Below are 24,163 nucleotides of genomic sequence, written 5' to 3'. Positions count from 1 at the left end.
TAATATATTTATATTCATTAACAGCATGACAGCTAGTCTATATCAATGTATTTCAATTCTCCTGCTTATAAACTATTTCAAGGTTACTAAAATTAGATGTCTGGTTAACACTGGCAGTAAGAAGACATATAACATGACTAAAGTATTGACTTTCTTAATTTAAGTCATATTTGGATTATGTCACTTGCAGGAAAATGGATGGTGCTTGGGAACATTACGTTAAGTGGAATTAGCCAACTCACAAAGTCAAGGATATGTTTTCTCTCATATGTGGAAGCTAGAGAGGAAAAAAGGAAAAGAAAGGTGGTGGTAAAGGGAAATTGAGGGAAGATCAGTACAGTAGAGGAAAGAGACTGAGGGCAGGAGGAGAAGGAAAGGGGAAATATTGGGGAATGATATCGGCTGGATTCTATTGTTATACAGTGTGCATATACAAATATGCAACAACAAATCCCACTATTATGTACAATTATAATGCACCAATAAAAATATTTGGATATTCGTTAGAATACAGCTTTATATGTAACGTACCTCCAAGCACACTCTGCGCCGCAGGCCGATTAACTACATACACTGAACAACGTTCTTGACTGTATAAATAATCTGGAGAGCAAAAGGCTCTCTTCAGACACACTTTAATTTTCAAGAGCTTTTTGATCAGTACCTAGGACCCATCGCAAACACAAAAAGCACCTAAATCCTTGAAAGAAAGTCTCCAAACAAACAAAAAGAAGACAGAGTGCAGCCCATGCCATGTGCCATTTGAGCACCTGATTCAGCTGCAACTTTCCACAAACTGTAGTTCAGAAAATGAACTTAGGAGCCAGAATTGTCGGCTCAGTGACCTCACCCAAGTCACCCAAATACTAGAATGCAAATCCTTAATGAAGGATAAGGAATAGGAGATGGCACTCTTCATGCCTGTTTATCTAGAAAAGTTAAGATGTCAACTCCAACAGCTGCAGGAAGTAAACAAATAACAGGGGCTGATCATTATTCAAAGAAAGGGTGTCAAATACTGTTTCTATTCTGTGCAAGGGTACACAATGGGTCCTGGAGGGAGACTGGGTTAAACCTGAAGGAATCAGTCCTTAATACATTTTACTAAAGCTTTATATGTATCAATCCACCTGGGTTAGCCTAGGCTAGCCCACTGCACATTCACACCATAACTGAAGCACTGTGACCTGCTGATGCTGGTGTCCTATCTGTTTTGGCTCTATGGGGAAAGAACAAAGAAGATGGAGTTTGAAGGAAACATTGTAGAATCATGAAGAACAGAACCAGTTAGATGCTCTCTGGGCAACAAATGTCAAGGTTTAAGGCTGAAAGAGAAAATTGGATTATGGAATTTCCTTAGGGCCAGAAGTCGTCTCTAGACTTGAGATGATTCCAGATGAAAACAGCACTTCAACAAGGCCATTCTGGCAGTGGGACGGAGGCAGGTAGATCAGCCGGCATGTCCCTAGTATAATCTGAAATAATGGAAGGAGGGAGGCACTCTAGGGGAAGTGCACAAGAACCAGGGGGGTCTTGAAAGCTGCTATGTGGAGGGAAGGCAAGGGAGGTCTGTAGACACCAGTTTATCCGATTATAGTTTGGGTTTAATGCTATTAAAAGAAAACAAGTCCCCTAAAAAGTTCCTGTCTTTCCCAAACAGCCTGTGAAGGCTTTTTAGATTTCATCCCTGCCTCCCAGAGCCATGCCTGTGGCACTCCTGTCCTGGATTATTAAAAGAGGCACATCTCTCTGGAGCTAACCTTGGGCAACCCCCAGGGTTCCCCAAGCACAGAATTAATCAGTTCAACTGCTAAGAGGTTTGAGCTACAGAGAATCAGTGCATCATGCTACAAATTGCCCTGGCTGCCTGTTTTCTCCCAAGTGTGACTTAAGGTGCAAAAGTCACAAACGGCCTTGGCTCAGGATGCATCTTCTCCATGTACCTCCATGGGAAACAAGATTAGCTGGCATGCACCTGCCAGATGTACCTCATATTCACAGCGGGAAACTGGGGCTATACTTATTTGTGACCCTGCGGCTTTACTTATAATTCGTGTCTCTGCTGTTGACTGTAGTGAACGGCTAATCTTCAGAGGCCAGCATGTGTGCTCATGACGTGTATATACACACACTGACAATTCTTCCTTTTCTGAGATAGATTTGAATTATCTGACTTTTTTTTCCTTTTCACCTTAGAAGGTCTGAGTCTGAAAGCCCCTTTCTCTGGTTTTCGATAACAAGTTGCATTTAAGAAGAAAAAGAGAGAAAGATGGAGGCAAAATGACGAAGAGACAAAGGAGACAAAACAAGCATTACAGTAACAAATTAAGGCTTGTTCGGAAGCTGCCTGGTGCTACAGAACCAGGAACACACTTCTCCTTCCAGACTTCACAGCCACAGTCATGGGTAATATTTCTTTGCTTGCACAGAACCCATCATTTTATACTAGGACAATGAGCCCTTTCTTCCCCTAGGTTATGATGAGCTTGTCCCTGAAATAAATGGCCACATGGGGTCACTGAAGGAGTTTTATAGGCCTCTGGGGATGCTGGCTTTCATTAACAGCAGGTGAGTCACCCCCTCTCCCCTGGCCTGTGCTCTTCTTTGCTCTTTATTCATTTAAACCGTTCAAGATATGAGATTTTTCCAAAGTAAAATTTTGGGAACCAATATGAGTTTGAGGAGATAAATGTGGCCCCTGCAGCAGTGGGGTGAGTGTGGTCATCTGGAGAAAATGGATTCTTCCGTCTGCTCACTGGCTGCTGCTGCCCTCCAGGCTCCAGGGTGAAAAGGGAAGAGAGGGTGGGGGACACAGCCAGACAGGGAGTTCCGACTCCAGGCCTTGGGCATGGTTTCCACATGCCTGGGACTCTTTTCCCAGCCACCCCACCCCCCCAATCTTCTGCAAGGTGTTTGGGAAAGCAAAGCCTGCCAGGTCTACTCTCAGACCTACTTACAGAACATCATTCTCTTAGTTTTAATAACCCTGACAGCAACCTGTCACCACGATAAGATTTCTCATCCATTGCCAGCTCTGTGACTCAGAGGCTCAAAGGAAAAGTGGATGAGGCATTACTGTGATCTGGCCAAATCCCAGAGGAGGATGGAGGTACTTGCACCTGCCGAACTCTCTCCTGCAACTGCCTAATTCTCTAATGAACTAACGACTGCAACAAAATTGGGTGGGACAAAAAGTGCCGAAGGAGCTCAACAAATAAATAAGGAAAGTGCAGACATTTTTCAGCCAGACTGCTTTTAAGACAGGATCTGCCTGGTCAGTTGCAAATTGCCAACTAAGTCAGACTCCTGGGGACAAATCACAGAATGTGTACAGCTGTGACTGTATACCAACAGTACAGTGGAGTGGTAGAGGAAAAAAAGAAACAAAGCAGAATGAACGTGGCCAACTTTTTAAAAACTTGAAAATTCCAGCTATTCAGGAGGCTGAGGTAGAGGATCATGAGTTGGAGGCCAGCCTAGGCAACTTATTAAGACCTTGTCTCAAAATAAAAAAATCTTACAAGTGTACTTCCTTTCCCACTAGAACCAAAATAACACACTTTTTTTTTTCCATAAGGTTAAGACTAGAAGCATATTTTAAATCAGTTTACCAACTGCCAGATTTAATAATGTTGGGGGGCTACAGGTATTATGTTTTATTTTTGTTACCTACACTCTGTGTCCTTGTGGAGTGGATAGACCAAAAGGCTGAACTGAGGGTGGTATGTATTGGCACCAATTTTTAATCAACTTAGAACAATAGTTGTTCCCGTCCCCAGAAGAACAGACTCAGAATACAAGATCGATGAGGGTGCACTTCTAGGTGTTCACATTTTCCTTTGTTCTGAGCATCTGTTTTTACTCTTTTATTCCCATTAAGTAATCTGGGCTACAAAACAGCCTGTGTGATTTGCAATAACAGCACTGTATTTCCATTTACCAAAAGAAATCCCTTGTCTGATTTTTTTCGAGTGACTAGCAGTGAAGAGACCCTCACCTGGAGATAAGAAGGAAGTGAACTGGTAGAAGATCTCAGTGTCCTTTTTCTGTCCGCTGTACCCCACGATGCTGCCGACCTCGAGCGGGAAGGTCTTGAGGAGAGCACCGGTGGTCAGGTCGTGCAGCTGCAGAATGTTCTTCACGTCGTGGAGGTAGCACAGGACCAGGAAGTTGGACCTGACACAAGCTACCCATTCTGAAAAGGCACAGAGGGAGGAGAAAAATCCAATGACTTGAAAATAAGTGAAAGATTTATTAATTAATTGAACAGCACAGTTCTAGAGCTCTCCATGGTGCTACTGAAGCAAAGAGACATGCAAGAGTCATTTTATAATTGATTTTAACCATTCATTTAGTTTCAGCCGATTTCTCTAATAAGTGATTATAACGGATATGTTCAGAGGAAACAAAACATCCTCCACCTGGGGTCAGGGCTTGCGTTGACAAACAACCCTGCTGCTATGGTTTGCATAAATGTCCCCCAAAGCTCACAGTGGAAGGTTTGGTCCCCAGTCTGTAGTGCTGTTAGGAGGTGGTGGAATTTGAGGTGGGGCCTAATGATAGGGACTCAGGTCCTTGGGGTGTGCCCTTGAAGGGGATACTGCACTGCCTCTCCTTCTCTCTTTTTGCTTCCTGACTACCATGATGTGAGCAACCTTCTCTCCATGAACTCCCACCATGATGTGCTATTTCATCACAGGCCAGAAGCAATAGGGTCAAGTGGCCATGGACTGAAACCTACTAAACTATTAGCCAAAACAATATCCTTATAAGCCGATTCTTTCAGGTATTATGTCATAGCAATGGAAAGCTGACTAGCATACCTTCCTACATATTTTGTATTCAACATCAAGCTGTGGGGTGAGGTAGAAAGAACAAAAATTAAATTGTGAGTCATGTTTGAAAGGGTTGATGATTTGACAAGAATGTATGAAGTCCTTGGTTTATATCAGATACCCAGCCACTCTGCAAGGTCCCAGAGCGATAAGTAGGAAGATGAGGTCATTTCTATCCTTGAGATACAGTCCTAAAAATACAAGTAGTAAAATGCAGACCAAAAGTAAGTGGTTTATTGAGGGTCCAAAATAAGTAAATCCTTAAGCAGGGTTGAAGTCTATCTTAAGTACAGGTGTGTAGACATGGGGGTGGGGTGTCAGAGGGGTTAACAGGGAAAGGATACCTTTCTAGGGGACAAGGTGATGGAAATGCATGAGACTCAAGGAAAGAAGGGCAGAGTGGAGAGAGAGGAAAGAATGATGAATGAGTGAATGAGCAGCTGGGAGGCTAGAAGGGAGGAAGACTAGTAAGCTGTTCAGTTCCGTGGTGGGTGGTGATGCTGGTGGAGGTATGATGGGGCATGTGGATGGCAGGTAGAGGGGAGTTCAGTCAGCTGTTACTGAGGAGCCACTGAATAGAACGGCAAAAAGACAAATTCATAAAGGATGTGTCTTTTTATTTTATTTATTATTTACTTTTTGTGACTTGATCTCCCTATGTTGCCTGAGCTGGTCTTTTTTTTTTTTTTTAAACGGTACTGGAGATTGAATCCAGGGGTATTCTACCACTGAGTTATACTCCCAGCCCTTTTTATGTTCAGACAAGGCCTCACTTAAGTTGCTGAGGCTGGCTTCAAACTTGTGATCCTCCTGCCTCTGCCTCTTGAGTTGCTGAGATTATAGCTGTGTACCATGATGCCCCTCTCTGAGGATGTAAATATCTGACAGTTGAATGCAGAATGGAAGTCTACAGAAGGAGGGAGGGTAGTGTGAACACTAGTACAACAAGCCAGTCAGAACTCTGGGGATAAAGCCTTCACAGGGAAGTACAGACCTGAAAGGCACTAACTTCCCAAGAAGAATCATCAGGCCTTGCTGACTGCAGGGATGGGAGAGTGGGGTACAGAAATGACTTCTCCTCAACTCCCAGGATGGCAATGGGCATTGACAGTGCTCAGTGGACAGTGCTCCTGGGACGGGAGAGGTCAGCGAGGGGATGAGAAAAGGGGAAAATAGGACTGCAGGCACAGAGCTCAGCCTGGGGTAGGGCAGGCCATCCAGAGGGAGGGATGCCGTCACCTGGAAGTAGGCTAGGGCTGCAGGGAGCAGTTCAAACATGTTGAAAAGCCTTTCCTGGGTTTCATGGTGGGCTTCTTGACACTGTTTGCTTTCACAACCCAAGAAACCAGCCATTCACACTTACAATGTTATCATTTACCCACATGAACATTCCCCAGGGGGAACTCTCAGCTCACCAGGGCTCCTAATCTGGGGTTGCTTGAAGAACCAAGGCAAACTTTTCCTCAAGTGAGGATATAAAGCAGTCTCACAACCCAAGGCGATCTGCTCATTCTCTAACAGGGCTTTCTTTTTAAGAGCACCTGAATCAAGCAATACATTTCACAAGTCTTAATGTTTTTTTTTTTTTAATATTTTTTTGGACTTTTATTTATTTGTACATGCTGTTGAGAATCGAACCCAGTGCCTCCCACATGCTAGGCAAGCGCTCTACCACTAGGCTACAAGCCCAGCCCCACAAGGCTTAAATGTTTTAAAGAGAGAAAAGTATGAGAAAAAACTCAAGTAAATCACAGCTGTCAAAGAAGAGTCAATCTGTGTTAACTATGAGTACATCAGAATTACAAAGCAGACAGTGAATAAGAAAAGGACAAGGAGATTTGTAGACTGTCATTAATAAAAGCTCTGACTTTATAGCTGTACTTTATGACTCATCTCTAGTTTTTATTCTCGGTAGGGCATTCTGTGCTAATGATATATAGCAAATTCAACTGTGCTTCTCTTTTGAGTTGATGAGTTCTAGTGAATATTGAAGATTTCCCCTTTCCGGTCTAAAGAACTTATAACCTTTCAGAGGAAGGTTAAAAAAAAAAAATCACCCCTCCCAACTCCAACAATTAATTTGCATTTCACTAGATCAACCAATGAGAGAGGATGCCACCTTAAGGCAGTTAAAAATCTCCTTTTAAGCTTTAGGTGGCAGAAATTCAGATGCCTTAGGAAATATTTACAACATCCAAGATGGCTTGCGCTATAGGAATCACTATTCCAACCCGATTTGCACCTACAAAGCACCAGGGTACTTACATGGAGACTTATATCACCCTAGTCTATCTGACCCCACCAACGCAAGCGTCAACGCCCGCACCTGGAGCCGAGTGCAGTCTGGCTCTCAGGGAGCTCTGGCTATGGGCTGGCTGTGACTATCCTTATGGGAATATTCCTGCCTCAATGTGGAAAAAGCCATGGGCCTTTCAGAGTGAGTGACTTATTCCAGGACTCATGGGACCCTAATCCAAATACAAAAATGGGTCAGAGTGTATAGAAGGTTTTCGGGAGATAGATGAGATGATTTGCTAAGAGCAAGCACTTGCCACGTGTCTCCCTTCCCATTTGGGAAAGAATGGCAGGGTTACTCCCTTCTACTGACCCCAGCCTGAGAGAGAGAAAGTACTGGTGCCTCACTGAAACCAGTGAAATGATGGGGACATGAACTGGAAATCTAGAAGGTAGAAGAGCTGGCTAACAATAGAAGAAGAGCCTGGGATGGTCTGCAGCCTTGGGGTTGCACAAGGGGACTGTAGAAACAAGCAGGCAACGGTTGTTTTGGGTCCTCTCTAATAAAACTGGCTGCAGGGGTGTGAGATCTCAGTGCAAGAGGGTGGCAGGATATGGTCAGATACCCAGGGCTGAGGAGAAGCTCAGGCAAACTAATGCTTCCTCCAGAACCAAGAGAATTGTGGAAACAAGGGCCCAGCAGTAAGTGCCCACAGGAAAAGGTGACCCTGAGAGTCAGCTGTAATCATCTGCAGCTCACTCCAAGCAATGGCAAAACTAAAATACCTGCCAGGCACAGAGAACACATCACCGTCAGCCAGTTAGAAAGAGTCCCTTTTGAGTCCAGGACACGAACCTAGACCTGCCTGACTCCAACACTCTACTTTTGTTCACGAAAGCCAAACAGCAGGACTACTTGTTCTGACACAGAGCGTTATGCAGGCTGGGTATGTGTTTTCCGAATTATAGAACATACACCTTTGCATTTCAGAATGGTCCTCGTATTCTCATTCGGTCCATCAGTAGAAGTTCACATGCAACAAATAAGCTGTGTTGGCCTAAGAATACTTAACTCCCCTTTGTATTTTTTTTTTCAAAAAAAAAAAAAAAAGCTCCCAAGTTAGTCAATCTTCTAACCAAATTAAGCTTTCATGCAATAAATAATTTATAGAACAGCATATCATTTTGGAAAAATCAGAGAAAATGAATAAAAGGGGATTGAAAGACACTGTGGGACACAACTAATATAGAAGGGAGGTTCTCAAGAGGTTAATGTGGTTCAGTACACAAAACAGTAATTACAATGGTTTTCAATTAAATCTGACAATAGTCTATTTTCTAATAAGAGGGCTGTAAACCCATCTGCAGATCAACAACAGGTATAATGCAAGCAGCAGAAGATTATTCAAAAGCTTAAAGCCCAGGGTTGTGAACCTAAACAGTTCAAGAAATTAAATGTTGGTGATTATCATCAGACAATAAGAAAACAAAGAAAACTGCTATTTAAAAAAAGTAACACTTTTAATAGTCTGAATTCATACCTTTATGATTTTTACTCTGCATTTCCACATGATCTCATAGTAAGCTACCAAAGTGTCACACAGCAAGGATTTGGATGTACTCTTCAGATAATTTATTCCTGATTAGAGGTCAAAGGTTCTTTACCTTGTAACCAGTCACCGGAGAATGAGATGCACCAACCTGTTAGTGTTCTCACCAAAAACAAAGCACGGATTTCAAGTGGCTTGTGATCTTACCCAAGACATCTTTCTCGTGCTCGGGAACAAGCACTTTCCACTTAGACTCGTCAGGATCCGTGAAGTCAATGTTGATCAGGCGATAGTTGGGAGAATGGCGATTCGTCTTGAATGTGAACACTGTCCCCTCGTTAGTGACATAGTCATATTCTCCTTCAAAGTTGTCGATTAGTTTCACCCACTTCAGGATTCCTGGTGAAGAACAAAACACTCCCATCACCATTTTTTTTTAAATGTCAAACAATGATGTAGGTTTGTATATGGAGGGGGGATGTTTTCTATCTTCAGAACACGAGGTAGAGATGATATCTGGAAGTTCTAAGGCACGAGAAAGAGGAAAGGGGCCCCTGAATAGGCTAGCGGTGAGGGGAGAGAAAGAACCTCCCCTACCCCAATCCACTGGGAAGACATGGATTTCAAAATGTATCTGACATAAACAATCAGAGAATATCTCAAAAATTTTATAAACAAGAAAGTTCTTTGACTTTAAACTACTGAAAGGCCCAGCTAGATTTGAGGTATCTCTAATCGCCTTTCAATTTCACAGTGAAATTGCTACTTTAACTTGGATAGTTCAGTTATATTCCTTGTGTTTTTCTTGAGTACTTTACATTCATGATCTCATTCACAGCATATCTTTATATAAGATGTTATTTAATAAAACTTGTTAGGGAAAATACGATTTTACCCTAGAGAGTTCTGTGTCACACACGTTACAGTTAAAACCCCAGCTTTTGGGCTGAGACTTGAGCTCACTAGTAGAGCACTTAGCTAGGACTCACAAGGCCCTACGTTCAAATCCCCAGAATCACTAAACAACCCAGTCCTCTCAATATTTAGCTGTGTGTCTTTGAGCCATCTTTTTATCCCCTACTAGGACTCCTTTCTTTTCAACTGTCAACTAGAAATACTAATGGAATGTGAAAATTATAACCATGACTACTAGTACTTAACTCCATAGTAAAATGCAAATTATTTCTAAGTAAGTGATTGGAACTGAGTCTAAGAAAGACCAGTAGTTTAAAAATAAAATAAAATAAAATAAAACACCCCCCCCAAAATAAAACACTATAGCTTTTCTATATTCTAGCAATAAGCAATTAGAAAATGGGGGTGAGTGTACCTCATTTACAACAGAAGCAAATATAAAACACCTAGGAATGCATTTAACAAGAAATGTCAAGTCTATATAAAAAAAAAAATCTCTAAAATTTTTCTAAGAAAACTTAAAAATTAAAAAAAAAGAACACTTATAACTAGAAATGTATACCATATTCCTAAATGGAAAGGCCCAACATTTCAAAGGTGCAGATAGTTTCAGAGGAAATGTATAAAATTTAAATTCTAATCAAAATCCAGATGAGATTTATAGGGAATCTGACATCATCATTCTAAATTTCTTCTGGAAGAACATACAGACGGAAAATTATTACATTTTTGTTCATAAAAGGAGGAAACTCTTACACCCTGATATTCCAACCAAGTCCTTCACATCCAGTAGGAAACCATCCTCCTGACTTTGAGAATTTCTCACTTTTCTTTGTATCTTTTCTGCCGTTATTTGCATCCATAAACACCAGAGCTTTGCCTCATTTTTGAACTTTATATAGAATGAAATCATAATTCATATTCTTTAGCATCTGACTTCTTTCACTTGACATTATGTTTATGAGATTATTCATCTTTTGGTTATTGCTATTAACTGTTGGCTACATCTTACTGGGCTTAAAAAACACTTGGTATTAATTCAGTCTTTTTAAATTTATTGAGAAAAGCTCTGTAACCTAATTTTTTTAAAAATTGTTTTTTTTAAGTGTTTTGTGTACAACTGCAAAGAAGGTTTGTTCTGTGATAACTGGGTATGATTTGCTAAATATGCCTCTTGGATCATTTGTTAATTATAGTGTTCAAATCTTCCAAGTACTTACTGATTTCTTTTTGGCCATTTGTTCTATCATAGCTTATTTTAAAAAATGTCCCTCTGCAATGATCAAGAATGTGAACAACAATAAATACAGGCAAGGTTGTGGTGAGAAAGTAAACTTGTACATTTCTGGTGGGACTGTAGACTAGTACAACCACTCTGGAAAGCAGTTTGGATTCCTCAGAATACTAGGGATGGAACCACCATAAGAACCAGTTATCCCACTCCTTGGTATGTTCCCCAAAGATCTAAAATTGGTATACTCCAGCAATACAGCCACCTCAATGTCTATAGCAGGACAATTCACAATAGCTGAATTATGGAATCAACCGAGATGCCCATTAATAGATGAATGGATTAAGAAACTGTGATATTGTATGTGTGTGTATATATACATACAATGGAGTTTTACTCATTCATTAAAAAAAAAAAAAGAATGAAATTACGGAATTTGCTGGTAAATAGATGGAAGTGGAAAACATCATGCTAAGTGAAATTAGCCAAACAGAAACTCAAAGGTTAAAATGTTTTCTGTCATATGCAGAAGCTAGAATAAAATAAAGGAAAGGGGGAGGGAAGGATAGGATATATACAGAAAGAATCAAATATAAATTAATAGATGAACAAAAGGGGAGGGAGAATGGAGGGGAAAGTGGGAAATCATGAATTGAAATCTGTTTCCTTGCAGGTATGAGTTTGTCAGGATGAACCCAAATATATAACTATAAATTTCTAACAAAAAAGAAAAAAGAAAGAAAATGCCCTTCTGCAACTGTGGGTTTGTCTTCTTATAACTGTATGTCTATTCATCTCTGCCCCCTACATTTTGAAATTATGCTGCTAGATATACACAGAAATATTATACTTAAACAAAAGTGAATTGAACCTTTTATGATTATCAAGTTTTATCTCTACTTAGATATGTCTGCTTTGATATGAAGATAACTACATCACTCTCATGGCACTACCTGAGACCAATTATTATTCACTTTCTCTTTTGCTTTGTTAAGTGCTCAAACATTTTTTTCGGGGGATGGGGAGCTTTTCTAGTTGTCCTCTGCAGACTGGTTGGACCCAATGTTTAGTTTATCATGTCTGAAAGGAGTTTGTTCTTATTCATGACTAATAACATGTTTTTCCATCCTTGGTGGGCAACATTCTAGTTACTTTTTAATATTTACATTCTATTTCACTAAATCTCTCTTTAGCTGTGTTTAATCTCCTCTCCTGTTCAGTCTTCTTGAGATCTTGTTTCTTATTCTGATTCCAAGCTTACTTCTTGTTTGTTTATTTTACAGCAGCATTATGCTGTTTATTTTTAAAAAGTATATTTAACATATTTATTTTATACTGAGAATCTGATAATTCCAGTCTGGTGCTCCTGGTAATTCTATCTCTTATGGTGAATGTCTTTGTCTGATTTAGGCTATTAAATATGAACTGCTGATTTCCCTTGAAACTCTTATCTGTGGGAATTCTTAGAGGCCTGGGCTGAAGTGGCACTCTTCCAGAGAAGATCTGTATTTGCCTCGGCTTGCCTCTGGAATGCAGCCAACCCGGGAGCACATTAAATTTAATTCTTGGCTTGAAGACTTCGGGACCTCACAGGCACCATCAGTTTGACTAACTTGCACACAACTGCTCTCATGGTTTAGGAGGAAAATTCACATTTCATTTTCCCTCATCTGTCCTTAGGGCCAAGGTGAAGACAGGCAAGTTTCCTTACTATACCCTGCACACTCCTGCCCTGACACTGCAGGTTTACTGATCAACCACCTTTATGCTGAGGGCACCTCTCATTAGAATCTCCACCATGGAGAAACATGGGCCGAATTTCCCATCCAGCTGGCCCCAGCAGAACCACTGGGACAATCCACCTTCCATCCTAAATTCCCTGCTTTCATTCTGGTTTTGGTCTCTATGGTTTCCTTTATTTTGTGTGAAAGTAGCAATGCACTTGGAAACATACTTTATAGACATTTTACATCATTTCAACTATTTCCACTGGGAGATTATTCAGAATATTGAATCTGCCCAATTACCAGAAACAGTTTTTAAATCAATTTTCATAAACGGCTAAACTTTGCATGTGAGTTACAATTGTATTTTTTTTCAAACTACTAACCTCAAAAGACTACTCAGCAGGTGATCCACTCAAAGGTAAATTAAATTTTAGTTCACACACAACAAGGCTTTAACAATAAACTCCATACCTTAAAAGAACAATAACATAAAACAGGATCAAGCCATGCAAAGTTTTAAGATAATCAGAAAGGCTCATTTGTTTATAATAAGGATGATGAAACATAATTTTATCAACCAGGACATTTGTAGACACAAAATCTTAGTTCAGTGAAATGTCAGATTCCTGAAATATTTTCCTGACAATAAAGCATTTCTTTATTGTCATCTAATGGTTTCTGCCTAAAATGGTCTTGCAGCCAGTGGTATTTAGTGTATACTAAATACCACAAGTATGCACCAGAGGCAAAATCAGGTAGAAATTTCATTCAGGACTGCTGAATACACAGATGCCTCTGAAGATGTGGCACAGGTATTTAAGTAATCAAGTTCCAATGAACACCAAGACTTCACTCTGGTCATTTTCTGTTACCACATTCTGAAGCAGTAACTCAATTATAAATTCATACTGTGAGTCAAAAGCTCATTCAGAATAAGCAAGCCATAAAATCTGATATACAGTCCAAAATGTAGGCCCTCATGGGGCAGGAAGTTTTTTTAAAAAGCTCATGAAATCCTTTTACTCTTTGAAATACTGCCTCTGGGTTTTGATAAAGAAATAATTGATGAGAAAAGGTATTTCAATGGGACAATGAGACTCATTCATTTTTGCTACACACAAGGGAGAACCATGTTGATTTAAATGGAAAACAAAAAAATTCCTTTGAAACAAACAGTCATGGCTTAGCTTTGTAACCCTTTCCCTTTTTGCCCATTTTCTCTGAAGTTGTTTTGTCTGTGTCACTATTCACTCTGAAGCCAAAAGAATTAAATTTCTGAACCTCTCCACATTAAAGTTAAACTTGCTTTTTATAAAGCTGCTTCTTGGTGGGGACTGATTTGTTTACCGAGTGATTAGCTTAAAACAAATCCTCTTAGGCTTTTCCTAGAGCAAAGACATATTTTCATTCCTTTCTTTGAAAATCATCAAGGAGATTAACTGCTTTTCATAGAAAATGATGAAGTTCTCTTAATAGTACTTTAGTGCTTTTTATACTTTATAACAACTATATAGGCTTGACACATCACAATACAACAAACTCAAGGTGTGTGGGGACTGAGGGGCAAGAGGCTGCTGTCCTCTGGCCGGAAGGTCCTCCTTTGTCCTGCTCTGATACACAGTAATGATTAGAACCCAGGCTGGTGCCCACACTGGCCTGGATCTGAATCTTTAAATGGCACTGGGAAAGCTAGTTGGGCTCACAGCTTGGTTTCCTGGGGAGAGTAACCCGTGCTCCTCACAGTTTGCTGAGACTGAATGGATTATCAACACACATAGCTCAGAACCTGGCACACAGGAAATGTTCCATGCAAATAGGTACCATTATTCCAGATAACCACAGTATTCTTCAAGTGGCAGAAGTAAATGGAATGTGATGGTTCTGAAGAGAAGGATTTACTGAGACTAAACTTTTAAAATCTAATCTAGAAAAAGTCTTTATAACTTAAAAAATAAGTAATAATGTCACTGGGCATGGTGTTGCATGCCTGTAATCCCAGTGGCTCAGGAGACTGAGGCACTAGGTAACTCAGTGAGACCCTGTCTCTAAATTAAGTAAAATAAGTAAATAAATAAATAAAAGGACGCGGGGTGGGGGGAGTGGGGGGGGTAAGCCGACCTGGGGATGTGGCTCAGTGGCCTAGTGCCCCAGAGTTCAATCCCAGTACTTGCCCCACAAAAGCATTAATGTTATCATTAGTATTTTTCTCTTTTATATCAAATTTCATATTTTACTTCTTATTTTCATGCAGTCTTTTGGTGTTCTAATTCTTTTTTTTCCTGCATCTGCATCCCCACTCAGGAAGCCGTCATTTTCTACCAGCCCCCTGACTTCTCACAGGAGTCCTCTTCCCCTATTGGCCTGGCTTTTAACATTCAGATGACATGCTAAGCTTAGAACAGATCATTTGCCTACAACTTCTTGAAGGTGTATCTCCTGTTTCCCACTCTACTCCCAAAGGATGCCCACCCCACGGGACATGAACTACAGGGTCAATATCATCTCCACTACCTAAAAACAGGAGCTCACCCCCCTGTATTAGCCAGTGATGACAAATACTGAATTTTCTTTTATGGTTACACGCTACCATTTAGTGTAGATGAATTTGTGCAGGAGAGAGTTAATTTTCTTTATTGACATGAAAGGATTAAAATAAAGCCATGGAAAGTACCAATCAATATGAAGTGATCAAATGTGCAGCAAAAAAGGAAAAATCAGAGAGATAGGTGAGTCAAAGTCTGGATGCAGTACAGGGTGTACTTATAGAAACCAGGCAGCAGCAGCAACCCCCTTCCTTCCCAAGTCACTTCATTAATGCTGTGATGGGAGCAGAGACCACTTCAGGCCTGTTGAAGAAGTGTGTTGAGTTAATAGCAAGAAGGACCTCAGATTTATTCAGTTCTCTTCACCTAACAATTGCCTCTTACGGATTCTATTCAAAACCTGGGTCATAATTTCAAATCGATTCAACACAGGGACAAATGGCCAGCTTCTATTTTGCTGCTGATAATCCTATAAAGTAGGATATAAAGTATTTGAATAAAGTAACTGCAAAAAAAAAAAATGAAAGAAACAAAGAGAAAAGGAAAACTACAAGAAAGAAAACAGAGAGGGAGTTTAGAGATGTCCTGCCTCTGAGCCTGGGGCTGCAGATAGAGTCACAGCACCTCTGACAATCCCCAGAATCCGGCACTGACAAGTTCCATGCTACTGTCCATAGGGCAGGAGCCCTGGAAGGACAGGGACCATGGCTGCCATCATCTCCGGTGCCCAACAGGAGGGCATCCAAACACGTCTGCTCCCTAACAACATAAAACACAGTTCCAGATCTTAGACTAATCTTGCCTAGAGTTGTCTATAATTAAAGACAACAAAAGGAACCAATTTTAAATTTTAAAAGAATTAGTAGTATCTTCTACTTTTCTAATCAAATACTTAGAAACTTATGCCTAATTTGAATATATTCATATACTTATAAATATATTCATATTTTAAAGTATAAGTTCACTTAAATTTTCATGTAAACTTTTAAATGTTCATATATTTGGGAGATAAGAGATAGCTCTGAGGCCTGATATTTAAATGTAAGGTAGAAAATATGTGGAAATTAATGCTAAATTTAGTTTAAGTATATGAAGCAACTTTACATATTCAAAATAGGATTATTTATAGCAACCTCAGGAAACAAAGTATATGGTTTTTTTCCCAAAATAAGTGATTTAATTTAGAAAAGTAGAGAAAAATATAACTAAAAAAATCAAGACAGATATCATTTTCTTGTAAGGTTGGGGATGATTACTTTCCACTTATCTGCAGGCATCAATCATATTAAGAATCAGAAGAGTCAAGATTCAGCTGACTTTTTTTTCCTGAATAATAATAATAATAGCCTGGTATCCTTAGTTATATCTTGATACTTCTTCACTTTTGATTTTAAACAAACAACAGAAAAATAAAAAGCAGAAAATCTGCTCAAACAAAACATAGGACCGAAACACGGTCTGCAACACACCATTCTCTCAGGGTTTAGAAAGGACAAAAAAAAAAAAATGCTCACAAGTAAATTAATTAACAGGTATAAAGGAGGATGGCTCATAAAGCAGCCATCTGGACACAAGGATCACTAAGGGACAAGCTGGTGCACACTTACCACTAGGCACTGGGGTCTCCACAGAGAACAAGACAGATTTGGTCCCTGGGCCCATGAGGTGCACAGATCTACACACCAAATGATTTTGAGCACAGTAGGGGAGAGGAAAGGGCAACACATAGAGAAAAGTGTCTACCAAAAACACAAGGGCACCTGGGAACCTCAGAGGCAGACACCTTGCATCCCAAAGCAGAATGAGGCCACTGCAAACAAGCTTCTATGTTAGCCAGTGGAGAAGAAGGGAATGTTCTTTGTAGAGCGCCTGCTGTCAATCGTTTTGAAGAGTTAAAAACATACATAAACCTCTAAGCCCCAGATAATAAGCTTAATATCACTTCTCCAGAGCGGTGCACATAATATGGTGGGCCACGGGAAGCACCTGTTCAGACCAGACAAGGAAAAGGAGCAACTGCAGCTACTAACTATGCAACCAATGTCTTCAGATTATCCTGAGGTAAAGCACTGTAAACAGCAGAAGTAAAGTTCTCCCAAGAGAGGCAAAGGACAACAGGAAACCTGCCCTCTTCATAAGGCAGCTAGTAGGATGGACAGCATGGGAGAGAACAGCAATTCAAACTTATATGACAAAATGATTCTAGTTTTATGAGATCCCAAGATTTGATGGATCCCTATAATAATGGAGCTTTGCTCTCTCTGTGCTTTTTCTATGACATTAAATTGCTCCTGGACACTTATTTTGTGCTTCTCATTTCAAAAGGCATCTGGGTAGAAGGTTTTCTTGAGACACAAAGGTACAAACATGTTAGGAAAGAGCCACCTATGCAGTTTTGTGGTGTATTAATAAAGAATTAATCTAGATGAAAATGCTGATAATTTTCCCTGCCTTTAAGGAAAAAAAGATTAAAGTCAGAGCAGAAAGACTCTAGGATTATCAAAAATGGTGCAGATTCAGTAATAAAAAGCAGAGGTTTCATGACATGGGGCTTAATTTTCATTCATCAGCTGCTCTTAACTAACTCATCCGACATTTGTGTTCATGAATTTAAGTTCAAGGCTAATTACCCTTTGCCTTCATTTAAAAAGGATAATAAAAATGGGGAGCAAGTAAGGAAATAGCAAGAGGGAGGAGGACACTCTCATAGCAGGGCACGTAACCCCTGAGCTGTCAATTTTCAACCTGTACAGTGAGACATCCTCCCACATGGTCTCCACTGGAGGAGCACGTATTTGTTTCTCCCAGATTAAAGGACTCTTCTAATTATGAATCTGGTTTTGCAAGTTAATACCAAAGCCTGAATTTAGAGCAGTTTTGTCTTTGTTTTTAAGAGCAGTTTTGATAACTGAAATTAAAAAAATAAAAATAAAACATGCCCTCAATTTCCGTTTCTTTGTAATCTAAAACAAAAGTGTGATGCTTCCAAATATTCCCCTTTCAGATAAGGGGGGAAAAAAAAAACAAGGAATAAAGAAGAAATACTTGAGAACCTGCTATGGGCCAGGAAGTCTGCTGAGCCCTTCTCTATGCATTTCCAGCATTTTTCACAATTCTCTGTGAGGCAGACACTATTCTCCTATTTGCACACATGGGCATCTTAAGAGTGGGGGAAAACAAACTTCCAGGGTCACCAGTTATTGAGTGATGGAACAAATTTAAATTCAAATATAACCTAAAGCTTAAAGCTTAGTAGTAATTACTGTCCCAAGATACCCAACTATAATTGACAGGAACTATTTGAATAATTTTAATGATCACTGTATATCTACAACGTCTTCTTTTAGACCCCCTTTTAGAGATTAAATTTACTTAATCTCTTCAATAATTAAACACATACAGTACAGTTAGTACTCTATATCTGCAGGTTCTGCATCCTCTGGCTCAACCAGCCAGATTGAAAATATTTGGAAAAAAAAAAAATTGCAACTGTACCGAACACGTACAGACATTATTCTTGTCGTTATTTCCTAAACAGTATAGCATTGCAACTAATGTAACAGCACTGTATTAGCTATTATGAGTAATCTGGAGATGATGTGAAAGATACAGAAGAATATGTGTAGGGCTTATGCAAATACAATACCATTTAATATAAGGGATTTGAGCATCTGCCAAGGGTCCTGGAACCAACCCCCATGGAAGCCAAGGGACAATTGTACTTGTTTCTTTAAACAGTCATAATAATCACATTACCAACCCATAATGAACCAGTGATCAATTAACAAACAAGATCTCTCTTAATCTTGTCCTGTGCAATTGATTTCTGAACCCAAGGGCAAAACTGATCCCCACTGGGTCAATCCTTACAACTGTCCAGAGTTTCCAGAATCCCAGGACTGCCATTCAAAAGAATAACTCCTCTGAGGTTTGTTATCCACAAATTCAATGCTAGTAAAGCAATAATTTAAGAGAGATGACAAGCCCCACACTGTACCTGAAACCTGGCAGCTATTACTGGAGAAGGCTCTTGACTAACCCATTAGTGTCCAGCAGACCAGCTTCAAATCCACCTCTCCCATTATCCACTCCCAATTCTGCTTTCTTATCCTCAGGACATGACCTACTTTCCCAAATGCCTCAGTGAACTTATAACACTGTCAGTTTAGTGACCTTGGGAAAAAGTGAAACCAGGATAGTATCATAAGATGTGTTGGCTCTTACTTTCCAGGTGGTTTTCCATGAGCTCACTGAGATGGTCTTTTTGCTATTAAAATGGCTAGGCTGATGTCTCCAGTTAATCAAACAGTAACCTAAGTGTTGCTGTGAAGACATTCTGTAGATGTGATTAAAATCCACAATCGGTTGATTTTAAGCAAGGGAGATTATCCCTCTGGACCTGCCAATCAGTGAAAAAGCCTCAAGGACAGATCTGAGGCTTCCCTAGAGAAGAGGAAATTCCACCTCTGGACAATAGTACCAGACTATCCGTCCTTCTGAAGGCTGGCCCTACAGATCTCAGAATTGTCTAACTGTTTTTCACAATCACATAAGCCAATTCCTTATAATAAATCTCTTAATATACACCAACTACTGGTTCTGCTTCTCTGATACATTCACTCATAAAGCACCTCAGAATAACTTTAGTAAAAAATGTGTCTGTCCTTTGTGACTCCAAGAGAGAGAGTCCCAAGAAAATTTGTATTTACACACAGATACAGCAGATGGATTTATTTCATATCATGACACAATAATCTTAAAGTTTCTCTGGAAGACTTAAGAAAAAAAGAGAACAATTTGGAAAACAATTATACTAACATTTACGGGGGTAGCCCTGTGTCAGTCTCTTCATTTAAGCTGCACAAAAGCCTCCCTAGGAAGCAGAGAAGTCAACTGTCAGTAATTCAAGAAAGACCATGTTGGAAGACAGGCTAGGATCTGGCTTACTCTGTAAATAGGCTCTGACAATCTGAATGCATCTAAGCTGTGATATTATGATATACATCATATATTTAAAATCTATAGATATATTATATGTAAAATATGTATATATGAATGTGTGTGTGTGTGCATGTGTGAGAGAGAGAGAAAAAGAAAGATTGATATTGTCCATGGTTTCTGGCTCATAACTCCCATAGCCCTTGTAATATCTAAATGATTAGAACAGTAAGGTTAAATTATTGGGCCTTTTGTCCCTGGTTTCTGAAGCAGCATCAGAGTGATAAAGGTCAAAATCTTTTGTTATAATGTTGGGGCATTTAGGTCTCAGAAACCAGTCTGTGTATGTCTGTCTCTGTCTGTTTCTCTCTCTGACCTTCTCCTGCCCTCCTTTCCTCTGTTCCTTTTTCTCTCCAAGGAAGGTCACAGGGATGAGATTTTCTCTTCACCAAGGTGGATCATAATAAAAACTAAAAACACATTCTTATCTTCCCCTACTTTCCTGCCTTTGTGGTAGCCACAAAGAAATTCTCCGACAGTTAACCACAGGTGCCCTGTTTCAGTCCTGCTCAAAGCCTCAAGGAAGGAATGCTGCACAGAGAGGCCAAGAAGAATCTGAACAGACAGACCTCGCTGTGTTTCCCCACTGGTATCATTACATCACACCCCTTTTACCCAATCACATTTGTGCATGGTTGTCCATGCGTCAACCATGCTTATGCAAGCCCCCAAAGGGCTTCCAAACAGCTGAACAGGTGGAGGCTTGCATAAAGGTGAACAAAAACAGGCCAGGAGTTTAACAAAGTCCAACTCCATGTCCCAGAAGTTCCTGCACTGGGACCCTTTCAGATCTCACTCTCTATATTTCTTCACCTGGCTGCTTGTCTCCTTTAAAATATCCTTTAAAATAAACTAGCAAATTTAAGTATAGTATTTTTCTCCATTCTGTGAGCTACTCTTGCAAATTAACTGAACACAATGAGTGGGAAGTAGAAGCCCCAATTGATAGCCAGTAAGTCAGAAATCCAGAGTCTGGACTTGTGACTAGATCTTAAGTGGGGGCAATCTCATGGGACTGATTGCAGGATCTGATGCTATCTCTGGGAAGATGGGGTCACAACGGAATTGAATTGAAGGACGTCCAGCTGGTAAACCACTGCAGACAGATTGCTTGCTTGTTGGTGGGGAGAAATGCCCCCCTACATTTTGAGGTCACAGAATTGATCTTTTTTTGTGAGCACACAGTAAGAGACAGTTTGTTTTTTCTTTTTGCGTCTTCACATAGCCACTGAGGGTTTCTCAGATGCTTCTCCTCTGTGTTCTCATATTTCTTCATGGCTACACTGTCTAGAATCTTGTTTTTGAGGGCCTAGTGCACCTCCACACCATGTTCCTTTTGGAATCCCAATCTCTATGTATTGCATTCTCTTCTCTAATTCCTAACACTGATAAAATGAGAGCGGGGTGAAAAAAGGGAAAGATAAGGACATTGGGAAGGAAACAAAAAAAGTTTCCTTGAGTTTAGGCAGTATTCACCTGTTTCATTCAATGTATACTGCTCTTTTTTTAAAGTGCATGAAGCGCGTGTGTGGAGACGTCTGTGGCGCTGGCGGCCCCTGGGGCCTGAGGAGGTAGTGTGGCTGCGGGTTTTGCCCAGGGAGCGTGTTCGGGGCTGTTTCTTGGCCGGCTTCACAGGGACGCCACTGATCAGCGCCGGATGTGACCTTCTCCTCGGACGATTCAAGTTCTTAAAAAGTTTCAGTGTACATTTGAGGTTTGAAATGAACATTTGCCAGGGTTGATAAGATTGCTACCAAGACACAAGAGACTCTTAGGGTACCATATCTTACAGGCATGTGATTAGTCTGTGAATTACCTCTGCACTAACTCCAAGACAGGCCCTGAGTTGCATAAAGGAATTAGCCCCTTTCAGGTCACCATGATGGTGTATAATGTGAGGGGGATTATGTAGAGGAGAATCTAATATGGAGAATGGGGCAAGATGAGGCATGAAGGTCAAGATGAAGAGGAACTTCTTAAGGAGGGGGCAAAGACCCGGCCCAGTAAGAGGTAAAAGCCAACCGAGCCTTCATAGGCAGTGGCCACAGGATTGAAACGGGGCTTGGGAGAGACAGTCAGGACCCACCCGTTGCACTGGTCACCCGGCAAAGGGAACGGTCACCATTTGCATGGGACACCACCATAGCAGAGAACTGACGTCACGGGCAGAGGAGATAACTTCATTGAAACCAGCGGCGACAGGTGTGTAATCCCCTAGCCATCCCTCTCCACACAGCGGGGAAACCTTAAAGGCCCCTCCCAGCTCTCCCGTGAGCACGATAGCCAGACCGAGGGAATCAGGAGTGGCGCGGGACTCGTGGCGCGTGGAACTCTGGGCTACCACTCCCACCAGTGCTGACAACTGAGGTCTCTTGCACCGGTTACCGGGGGCGAAGCTACCAGAGGGCAAGCAAATTCGCTGGGGGTTCTCAGCCCCGAGCTCTACAAACTTAGGGTCTGAGGGAGGCAAACAGGGAGAGTGTGCCCAGTAGTTCATGAAAACAGGGCTCCCAGGAGCAGCAGACCTGGTGTGTAGCCAGTATTGTGGTGAGCATCAGGTGAGCATCAGGTGAGCGGGCCCTGGCTTGAGGAAACACAAGAGAAGGCCCTAGACACTCAGGATTGGAGACCCGTCCAGTCTGGGAGGAAGAGCTGCTGCACAGTGATTGGTTCCCACCTACTGAGAGGAGAAGCTGGGCCCAGTGAGCACAGCTCCACCTACTGGAAGAGAAGTTAATCGAACTCTATGACTGCATTTATTATTATTATTATTATTTTTTAATTTGGGTTTTTTTTCTTTCATTTTCATTTTTTTGTTGTTGTTTTTTAACTTTTTTAATGTTTTAATTTTTTAAAATTTTTTAATTTTATTATTATTATTTTTTAAATTTTCATTTTCATTTTTTTATTATCATTATTATTTTTTTAAATTTTTTTCTTTCTTTATTTTCTATTTTTTTCTCTTTTGTCTTTTCAATTTTCTTATTCCCCATCCCTTGAATTCTACCTGCCTACTCTCATTCTCTTTAGTGACTTCTTCCCTTCTCTTCTAATATCTTTCCTCCCAAGCATCAAATAAATTTATAAGAGTAAACAGTAACTCAGCAGTCAAACAGAACAAGAAGTAACATGAGCAGCATAAAAAAGCAAGGAAGAAAAGGAGTACAAACAATGCAGGACAGCCTAAATATTCAGGAGGACCTAGAGTCATCAGAAAAATGGTCATATAAAGAACTCAAGGAATACCTTAGACAGATGGAATGGAACCTTAAAGAGGATACAAGACAGCAAATTCAAACAGTGAAAGAACACATTGAAAATGAATTACATAAACAGATAAATGAAGAAGTTAAGCATCTTTATCAGGAGATAGAGATTATAAAAAATAATCGACAATAATTCTAGAAATGAAGGAAACAATAAACCAAATTAAAAACTCAATTGAGAGATTCACTAACAGAGTGGAGCAAGTAGAAGCCAGAACATAAGATAATGAAGACAAAATATATCATCTTGAAAAGAGTCTAGCCAACTCAGAAAGGCTGGTAAAAAATCACGAGAAAAACATCCAAGAGATATGGGATAACATAAAAAAAACCAAACTTACGAGTCATCAGGATAGAGGAAGGTACAGAGTTTCAAACCAAGGGAAAGAGTAACCTGCTGAATGAAATAATTACAGAAAACTTTCCAGAAATAAAAAAGGAAACGGATATACAAATTGTAGATGCATACAGGACACTGAGCACACAAAATCACAGTAGACCAACGCCAAGACACATTGTTATGAAGATATCCAATATACAGAACAAACAGAAAATATTAAAAGCTACAAGAGAAAGGAGGCAGATTACATTCAGGGGTAAACCTATAAGGTTAACAACGAATTATCTCGCTGAAAGCGAGAAGATCCTGGAACAACGTATTTCAAACACTGAAAAACAATGGATGCCAACCAAGAATTCTGTATCCAGCAAAATTAAGCTTCAGGTACGACAACGAAATAAAAATCTTTCATGATAAACAAAAGCTAAAAGAATTTGCAGCCAGAAAACCAGCATTGCAAAGCGTCTTGAGCAAAACACTATATGAGGAAGAAATGAAAAACAACAACCAAAACCATCAGTGG

General features: G+C 40.2%; 1 protein-coding gene across 1 annotated transcript in view; it reads right to left on the bottom strand.

Annotated features, from left to right (window-relative positions):
• Prep (prolyl endopeptidase) overlaps window positions 1-24,163 on the bottom strand; it is a 118,102-nt gene that overhangs the window by 37,326 nt on the left and 56,613 nt on the right. The window contains exons 8-9 of the mRNA XM_005330129.5: window positions 8,828-9,019; window positions 3,998-4,195 (exon numbers count right to left, since the gene is read on the bottom strand). Coding sequence (XP_005330186.2) covers window positions 3,998-4,195; window positions 8,828-9,019 — 390 coding nt within the window. The remainder of the gene's footprint in view (window positions 1-3,997; window positions 4,196-8,827; window positions 9,020-24,163) is intronic.

This window comes from Ictidomys tridecemlineatus, chromosome 8 (assembly GCF_052094955.1).
Source record: "Ictidomys tridecemlineatus isolate mIctTri1 chromosome 8, mIctTri1.hap1, whole genome shotgun sequence".
Lineage (NCBI taxonomy): Eukaryota > Metazoa > Chordata > Mammalia > Rodentia > Sciuridae > Ictidomys > Ictidomys tridecemlineatus.
This window is presented reverse-complemented; position numbering and strand designations above follow the sequence as displayed.